General features: G+C 38.8%; 1 protein-coding gene across 1 annotated transcript; it reads left to right on the top strand.

The window, feature by feature from the left end:
• The first annotated feature begins 6,379 nt into the window (after positions 1 to 6,379).
• On the top strand, positions 6,380 to 8,942 carry LOC306832741 (SUN domain-containing protein 3-like). Its single transcript, XM_079357659.1, has 7 exons — positions 6,380 to 6,702; positions 6,812 to 7,149; positions 7,266 to 7,406; positions 7,806 to 7,927; positions 8,046 to 8,219; positions 8,368 to 8,457; positions 8,646 to 8,942. The coding sequence occupies exons 1-7, from the start codon at positions 6,614 to 6,616 to the stop codon at positions 8,772 to 8,774; spliced, it is 1,083 nt and encodes a 360-aa protein (XP_079213785.1). The 5' UTR covers positions 6,380 to 6,613; the 3' UTR covers positions 8,775 to 8,942.
• Positions 8,943 to 9,572: the final 630 nt, after the last annotated feature.

Genomic DNA, 9,572 nt, shown 5'->3' with positions numbered 1-9,572 from the left:
TACATTTGGCTCCAGACTTGCCGAGCCAGGCTCAGTTAGGCTTTTGGTGTTTCACACAAAAAATAGTCTCTTTTTCAGTGTTGACTAAATAAGGATATTGTTTTGTGAAACATCTGCATGCATAACATCGAAGCAGACTGTTTAAAAAAAAGAGCCAAAATCCTACACATGACTCGTCATGAACTATTCAGCTGGAGGGGTCAATGAAAGGTAAACAGATTCCTTCAGTTTGATGAGTTTAGGTTCCATAATTAACCTCTTTTGAGAGCTCTTTCCTAAAATGCAGGTCTTGCCTGTTAAAGTGGAGAGTCGACACTTGAGCGTTGGAAATCAATCTCCATCAGTCTCTGCCTTGACCTTCCTGCTCTTCACGTCAGAAACACGTCGCATATTGACTGACAAGCCGTCAACTCTGGCAGTGATTTTTAAAATGTCCTCCACACTTTTTGACATAAATAAAATATATCTTAGATATAAATGGTAACTTATTTTTGCCTTGCATAGTGTACCCATATCCAATTAATAACAATATATAAAGGGAAAATCACACAAAAGGCGTGCTTCTAACAAGATCTTTTTATGAAGGTTTAGTTTTGAGCTTTTGATGCTTTTATCCAGAGATAGGACGGTGAATAAAGTCAGTTATCAGGATCAGAGGGAGAGAGAAGAGGAATGGCAGAAAAGGAGCAACAAATCTGATTTGATTCGAGGCCGCTCTCCCAGAGGACTGCTCCAAACTTCTGTGCCCACACTCATTTGGGTTTCTTAATATAGATGCCATGCTGATTAGGATCTCCTGTGGCTAACAAAATAAGTATGAACAAGCATTTCAAACAAACCCACTTAAAAAAAAGAACCTTTCCCTATCTCTTTATCATTCTGATGTATCACTTATTGTTCATCATTTTCTTGGGGAAGTGCAAAACGAACTGTTCTAAGTTCGATCAGACACACAGGTGCTGATGGGCAGAGCACAACATCGACAGCTGTTCTTGAAAGTTCTAATCAGAATCAAAACCATCCTAAATATTGTCATCGTCATTATCAAACTAGACCGTCATCACTCTCACCAAAATCATCATGGTCATCATCAATATCATCAGGAGTGTAAGTGTCATGAAAAAACCTGGGCCTTCAGCTTTTTCTTAAATATTCAAAGGGAGTCTGCAGAGTTTGGAAGATATTTCCACCTTTGGGAGCGACAGAGGAGAAGAGTGTAGTTAGAGACAGTGGGTGTGGACTGAAGCTGTTTCCGTTCAACGTTCGTGAAGCTTTTTTACGGCCCTCATGGGCGCTTTCATCTTGGAATTTTGACATCATTTGCAACCAGTCTGCGCAGTAGAGTCTGACGGGAGGAGCCCTGGCAACACACTCGCCCATTTAGCGTACCGCTCTGATAGCTTACGCAGCCCAGTTACGCCAAGAACTTAAGAATCTTTACGGAGAGAAATTCATCTACCGACCATAGAGGTGAGTACAAAACCACCATATATTTCAAGTCAAATATCTAAACGTAGTTAAAAGATGCACATAGTACTAAAGTCATATCTGCTCTCACTAGTTACTTCAGTTCTATGTATATTTACACACAAATTGATGGGAATAATTAATAACGTGTGAGAGTATATGTGTTTCTGTGCATAACTGTGGAGTTGGTAAATGAATCTGTTTCATCAAGGTTTCTGTTTGTATGGACCTTTTCTCTGGTTCTTTTCCTTGTAAGGTCATAAGTAAGGTTCTTTACCTGCTTTTTGTAAACGTAATGATGAGCATGGTCTTGTTACCTGCTCTTTCGTTAATGTTAACAGACAAATAGTAAGGTCCTTTACCTGCTTTTGTAAAGTGTCTCGAGATAACGCCTGTTATGATTTGACGCTATACAAATAAAGATTGAGTGATTGATTGATTGTCTAACATGTTGTGTATCTCATTGTTTTTTATTATCCTCATTTTAGACTCCAGGAAGAAGAAAGATGGCTGATACAAATACCCCTGCCAGCTCACCTGATGGTCTCCCTTACTTTTTTCTCCTCTCGGTGAACACCTTTGGACTGTGGAAGAAAGAGAGCATGCAAACTCCTCACAGAAAGACTCCTGTCAGACAGGGATTCAAACCAGTAACCTCCTCCATGTGTTATAAATAAAATAAAGCATTCATTGATTTGAACCTTTTATCTCCTGTTTCAAGCTGTCAACATAGAATGTCTCATGTTCTTCTCGGGCAATGACAGAAGTCACAGCTGGGAAAGAAATAGCTTTAAAAGTACTTCAACACTCGAGTGCTTAACATTTAATGCAGGTTAGTGTTAAAGACAGCATGCACATAAAGACAGAGTGGTATGATACAGACACGACTGAGAAGGCAATTACATTATTATATTTTATTCAATCACATGAAATGTAACACTAGTCATGTAACTTTAACAAATACAGAGCTTACTTTAGTTTTATCCTGATATCTAGAAAATATTCTACCTTATTATACAGTATTATGAATATCAGGCAGCATGGTGACATGTTACTCTCAGTATAACACTCTTCACACAGACTGTAAATATGTACACATTATTAATTATACAGGCCAGATTTATAGCTTTGTTTTTGTCCTTGATACTTTTTTAAAAACCATACCATTTTTTTTTACTGAAACATAACTGTACAGTCAATGAACGGCATCTATGAGCTGATTTTAATCACGATGTTTTGGTTTTAAATACAATTCCACTCACAAAAATAATATAACAATATCAAGAAACATATGTCAGTTATTAGGTTTGCTCATGTTAAAAAGTAAAATAAAAAGATAAATCATGCCTGATAAGTAACCTAGCTTAGACTGCTAATATGTTAGCTCGCTCATAACACTTTAAGCAATGACACATAAATCACACTTTATTACTTACCGAAAAAACTGCAAAGATGCGTTAGAGTCCACAGGTCCGTCATATCAGTTTACTGCAGAAAAAACTGCTTTCACCAGCTCAAAAACAGACGTAAAAAGTGAGCAGAAAACCTCTGTGGCGTCTCGGCTTCACTTCACGACGTAACTGTTATTTACTAATACCGCTACACAAGATCCGCGGCTGTCAATCATCGCCATGTATGATGTAAAATCCCGTTTTTTAACCTCAAATAACTTATTTAAAACAATCTTCACAGAAAAATGAGCACTTGAACACCATGTAGTATGATAATATCTAATGATCACGGCAGAGTTTAGGTCTGGAAAAAAAATATGTGACAAGTATTTTAACATAACAGTTTGACCCACATCCCGTCTGTTATCATTGAGGAGGCGGGGTTTATGACCTATACTGCAGCCAGTCAGTAGGGGGAGCTCTAAAATAAAAGCTTCACTCCACAGGGGACCTTGTCCTGTCCATTATTTTTACAGTCTATGGTTAGACACTTGTGACCCTGTTGTGAAGGTTGGATCACACGCCTTTTACTGGCAGACTGTAAAGGACGAGAGGGAATGCCAACCTGGATTTTAGAGTTCAGGTAAGGAGGAGCAGTAGATTTTTAAAATTCATGCTAGCCGTAAATGGGAGTCAGTGTGAGGAGATAAGTAGCAGAGTGACGTCTTTTTTTTTTTTTAGGAAGCTCTTTCTGCATTTTGATCATCTGCAGGGTTTTGATGTGCATGCAAAAGGACCTTCCAGTGGGGATTTGCAATGGCCAATAGTGGAAGTATACATTTAATTAGTCTGCTCAATCACAAGTTAAGACTCTGCACAGGGCCTTCAAAACTGGTAAGAAAAGTGCAAAAAAAGAAGAAGAAACAAGTACCGCTGTAGACGTCAGCTAATTCAGTCATATTGTATTGGCATTGACAGACGTTGTTTGTGTTTAATTTATGTGCATCATTTGGAGAGAATTAAAAAAACAGTGGATGCTCTTGAGCTTTGGTGAAGATGGTAATTTTCATGATTGCTAAATAAACATCTTGCAGGTTTAGTCCCACATACACTGCAGTTTTATGTGAAAACAAATCTGGCCCATAAAAGCTGCAAACATTCTCACCTCATGAGTGTTGAAATAATATCTTAATCTGGACTGCATGTGTGAAATCTGTGTTTGGATAAAAACTGGATGTGTGTGGGTCAGGCAAACAAATGCCCAGTAGTGATTGTTAAATGTTTTTTTTTTTTGTTTTTTTTAAAGGTTTATTTTTGGCCTTTTTGCCTTTATTGATAGGACAGTGGAGAGAGTGGGGAGAGACATGCGGGAAAGTGGCCACAGGCCGGACGCGAACCCGGGCTGGACGCGAACCCGGGCTGCCCGCGCGAGGAGCAAAGCCTCGCAACATGGTGCGCGCGCTGCCGCTGCGCTATCGGCGCCACCAAATGTTTTATCTTTGTCCGTCTTTAATAGACGTGCTTACTTCACAGGTTTCTATACGGTGCGCTAAATATCTGATTAGGCTACATTCTAATTCTGGCAAAGAATATGTTTTCCGAGTACTGGTACTGAATAACTTAAGCCCAATCCCGTTTGCGTTTCTACAGCCACCCGTGCCCTATTTGGTAGACGGCGTGTCAGCCGGATGACGATAGCCGCTATGTAAATAGTGTCATATGATAGCAGCTAACCGCTAACTAATAAATTCAACAAAGTAGAAAAACGCTACACAAACAAAACCAACGCTGGCAGACATCCAGCAGTTCATCCACTTTGTCATTGGCATGTGACTGTTTATTACAAGAACTCAATCAAGCTTTGTTTCAGAGAAGGCTGTGAGCGGCGAGGACAAATACAGACGTAAACAATCAGCTGTTTATTACAGTCAATGGTTTAAACACGGCGGAGTTTTGTTTACCGCCGTAACACGGGAAGTGACGATTCTTTCAACCAATCAGCAAACTGCAGTGTTTAGCTCCACCTTTTCGGGTCAGCTCCACATTCAAACATGTTGACAGATGATTGACTTATCAAGGTCTAGGGATCTATTATTACTGGATGACACATGTAATATTATAAGTTTATTTATTTGTTGTTTGTTTTTTAAAGAAAGTGCAGATAGAAGCAGTGGGCCAACTACAAAGGGGTTAGACAACATGAACCAAGTGAGTTGCAGTCAAATGACGTTCAGAAGGGGTGTGTCAGGGCAGGGCCTGTACAGTAAATCAACATTATTAAGCTCGGGATAACTAATATGTGTAACAATGCATCTTACTGAACAGAATGCACCATTTAGTGACTTATTCAGTTTTCTTCAAAACCAGTGTGTTAGGGAGCACATAACCTCCTCTCCGCCGTGCCGGCGTGAGTGACACTGAAAAAAATGTGCACTCCCTGTATTTTTTTTTTTTGCACTCCCTGTTTTCCCATTTCTGCCTAAATCACTGGGTTAGACTAAAGTAAGAGTAAACAAACATGATAGGCCAACTAAATGTGACTAGATATTAGCTGGTTAGATTCAAAAACAGGTTTTGGTCCAACTCATTTCCTTGTCAGTTGGATTGTGGTTTCTTTTATAGGACACGTAAAAGCATTTGTGTTGTTGCTACAATTCAACAAGTTGGTCCTTATTTGTTTTACATCCATCTCACTTTATGCTTCGCGTTTGCTGTTGGTGCCATAGTAATGTTGGTAGTGCTTCCTACTTCTGTCAGTTTGCTTCCCTATTGGCTGTTGTTCCTTTCCATACAACACTTAGTAAAGTCTGTGCTCCGCCGTCCTTTGTATTATTTCTACACAACAGGATTTCTGATGACACATTTTTAACATGTTTAATATTGAACACCTTTAATATTCACTATTTTAAATTTGCCTGTAGGGTAAAATCACTCTTAACACATCTCACACCATAGGAGGATCTGTCACGATAATCTTTGAATCAATCAGATAGTCAGGCCTTTGCTGACTTTGGTTGGAAGGAGGAAATGGACCCCAAAATCAAGCCGAGTGTCTTGTTGTGTACACCCTGCGCAAGAAGCCTGAAAATACTTTTTGTAGGCTTCAATTCACCACTTTGCTATCCGTCAGCAAAGAAAAACAAACATTGTTGTGTTTAAGTAATCAATGTTCATGTATGCTAAATTATACTGAAACCCTGAATAGAAATCTTTGTATGCTGAAATGTTGTTATTACTTGTTTACTACTTGTTTTATTTACATTTTGTTTTGTTTACAACTTGTGTATTAGTTGTGTATCACCTAATTTGCTGCTTAGCAACAAAAGAACTTCTTTGTTTTTTTTTTCCTTGAAATTAATTGCTAAGCAACAGGAGATCCAAGCACATTCTGAATGATGTCATCAAAGCGCAGAACTCTTGTCTCTCAGAACAGCATTTACCATTATTGAAGAACCAGCGCCCAAGTAAGAGTTTACATTTGCAGTCAGTCAACTCAGAAGTAGAAGTAGATATCTAAACATCTCTACGAAGATTTAAACGCTGTTTTTTTCAACACAACGAACAAATACTGAAAAGTAAGTACAATTCACAAACTTTGCGCTTAAAATATTGTTGCAAATGCCTGTTTGACATCTGACCTTTTTGAGTATTCTATCAAAGTGTTTTATTTTTGTATTTGCTGAGTAAACATTTAAGAATTTCTACAAAGGAGTGTAACTCATGATTTTAACTATTTCTTTGTTCTTTTTTCAGTCATGCTAAGGAGAAGTATTCGTCTTCAAGAAGGAGGCTATTACACGGAAGAGGGAACTCCATGGCTTAGCTACCGAGAAACATTGTTTAGGTATGTAGCTTTTGTGTTTTTGTTCATATGTTTAGTACATATTATTGGCTAAATTCAATACAAATATACACTTTGAACAGTCAGTTATAACTTGTGTTTCGTCTTGCAGGGTCTTTCAGAGGAGGAAACACAATCGTACAAACATTCCTGTGAACCCGACCTACATCGAGGGACTTACTCGCCTCAGCATTGATCCTGACCTCCTCTTGACAGGGCACACTAACAACAGCACTACAAACAGGAATAATCATGCTGATTTCTTAATTGACGCCAACCAGAGGACACAGACATTGAGGAAGGATCAGACCACCGAAATAGGACAAACAACGAGTGAGACCCAGACTACCAAGTCCTCAAAGTGCAATGGTCCACAGAAGACACTGAGCAGCTCATTTGGGAAGTGTATCAGTGCTGTTCTGCTGCTGCTGCTGCTCTGGATAACTTTTGGTAAGTGACCTTTAAGCTATTTGATACAAACATTTCAATTGCACATGAAAAACTTTGTGAAAGGCTCTATGTTTATCAAAATAAAGTTTCTAACATTTGTGCTTTGTATCCATCAGGAAACTCAGGAACCGAAGGTGACAACAGCTGGCACTTAGACTTGCAAAATATGAAAGAGGACTTAAGGTCACTTCAAGAGAGGATATCCAGGTCTTTTCCTCTGGCAGACACAATGTCAAACTTCGCACTGGAATCGCAAGGTAAGTTATCTACCATCTTTTTTAACTGGCAGCCATTTACCCCTCACATTTTTGGCTCAGAGCTTAAATATTGTTTAAGTCCTTGAATGTGATTAATCCTAATTAATTTACTTCTTCCTGATTGATCAGCAAATGGTAAATGCTGACAGGCAATGGACAGAGGCAAAGTACAACACTGACGGCTCTTCTTGAGAGGCTGTTTTTTTCCCCAATTGCCTCCATGATAAAGCACTTCATCGTTTTTACATATTTGAGCTTAAGTATTTGAATGTGACCTCAGAGGGGAATGGCTGCCATTAGAATAAATAAATAAAAATATTTTGTAGCATTATTGTGGAACTTGTTTGGAAGTTCATTTCTAACTTTCTGTCTTTTTTTTCTCGCTTTGTGTTTGTTTAGGTGCCAGGACATTGCAGCATTTGTCTACAGATAGTGATTGGCCTCAAGAAAATGTCCACTGCCTTTGGGATAAAATATTCCACTGGTGTTATTCATCCAAAAAACAGAGAAGAGTGATCCAGGTCAGTATCAATCAGCCACATTAATAGATGGTTTATCAGTCATATGAAATAACACTGTAAACATTTGAGACTAATGACTGACGTGTCAAGACTAACATGTTGAAATTTTATCTTTCAGAGTCAGTCAATGATGAAACCAGGAGAATGCTGGCCTTTTTCAGGGGCGCGAGGACATTTATTCATCTCCCTGTCCCACCCAGTGTTTGTCACCCATGTGACAATCGGCCACATCACAAAGAGCCAGTCACCCTTTGGAAACATAGCAGCTGCACCGAGGGAGTTTTCCATCTATGTAAGTCCGACCTATTCTGTCTCTATCAGAGACATGTGTAACATATGTACATGTTTGATATTCATACCTTTTGTGGAGTACTTGTTTGATATTCACACCTTGCAAAACAACAGAAATAGCTAATCCGTGTTTGTTTTTTCTTCATCAGGGAATGACGAGAACAGACGAAGAAGGCACCTTCTTAGGAAGAATGGTTTATGATCAAGATGGAAATCCACATCAGACCTTTGATCTGCCTGTAAGTATGATTTAAGTGATACATTGACACTTAATGAACATGCATTTTGAATGTTTATGACAATAATGTCAACATAGATCTCAAGTTCTTTAAAGTCGCATCCGTAACTCTTTTGAATTTTTCTTTCCATGTGTTTCTCTATTTTCATTGCCTGACTCTTTTTTTTTGTTTCTTTTGACCCCAAACAGAATCCAGACAAAGGTGTCTTCAGATACGTCAAGCTGCAGATTGAAAACAACTGGGGCAACATTGATTACACCTGCCTCTATAACTTTAGGGTGCATGGTAAACTCCCACACACTGCCGGCGAAATTTAGGGAGCAAAGTTAAGTATTTTGTAGGCGAATAGTATTAGGGCATATATTCATCCAAATAATATTTCGGTTTAATTAATTTCGGTCTTCATCTATGAAGGTAAATTAATCTCAAAACCCCCAGAATTAGGATCAATTCTATATGCTACGTAGTCCCAAAAAAAAACTAAATTTGGGAATCACAAACAAAAATCATTGCTTTAAATTGATCTCACCAAAAAAAAAAAAAAAAAAAGGGGTTTACCTTAAGCCTTGTTCACACTGTACGACTTCTCCCCGCTCATATAAAAGTTGGGAAGGAACGTCCCAGCGCTCACTGTACGACAGAATTATTTACAACATGCGACCAAACCTTTAGATTTATGTGCTCACACTGTACAAACCAGTTTTTGGGCGCTACCTGAGAGCTTACACTGTATGAGTGGAAATCGGGACAGAACGATGTCAGTTGTTTATAAAGTTTCACATACAAACTCCAACAGACTCCAGGGGATGGCGGCTGGTGAAAGAGAAGGAAGTCGAAGTTGTTGGAGGATATAGGATAGCAAGTACAATCGTAGATATATGGATACAACGTTTCAAAAAAGTGGTGCGCAGAACAAAAAAAAAGCCGTCTTATACATGTAGACTTGCAGGTGGCTGCGGAGTCCACCGAGGACTGTGGGTTTTGTGTTTACAGAGAGAATTAGAGGGGAATATAATATTCTGATTGTATCGTTATCATGCATGATTTCTGCCGCCCGCTTTTATGAAGTCAACGTCTTAAATATCAGACGTGCAAAATAAATTGGGGCGTCCCAG

Source organism: Symphodus melops (genome assembly GCF_947650265.1).
Source record: "Symphodus melops genome assembly, chromosome: 12".
In the NCBI taxonomy this organism is placed as follows: domain Eukaryota; kingdom Metazoa; phylum Chordata; class Actinopteri; order Labriformes; family Labridae; genus Symphodus; species Symphodus melops.
Note: the sequence above shows the minus strand (reverse complement) of the source record. Positions and strands in the feature narration are given on the sequence as shown.

What these genes read in the sequence shown, in the direction of transcription:
- LOC306832741 (XM_079357659.1), top strand. Translation starts at nt 6,614, where the DNA reads ATGCTAAGGAGAAGTATTCGTCTTCAAGAAGGAGGCTATTACACGGAA. An exon ending in TACCGAGAAACATTGTTTAG is followed by an intron (nt 6,703 to 6,811) that starts GTATGTAGCTTT and finishes TTCGTCTTGCAG; the next exon opens with GGTCTTTCAGAGGAGGAAAC. An exon ending in GCTGCTCTGGATAACTTTTG is followed by an intron (nt 7,150 to 7,265) that starts GTAAGTGACCTT and finishes TGTATCCATCAG; the next exon opens with GAAACTCAGGAACCGAAGGT.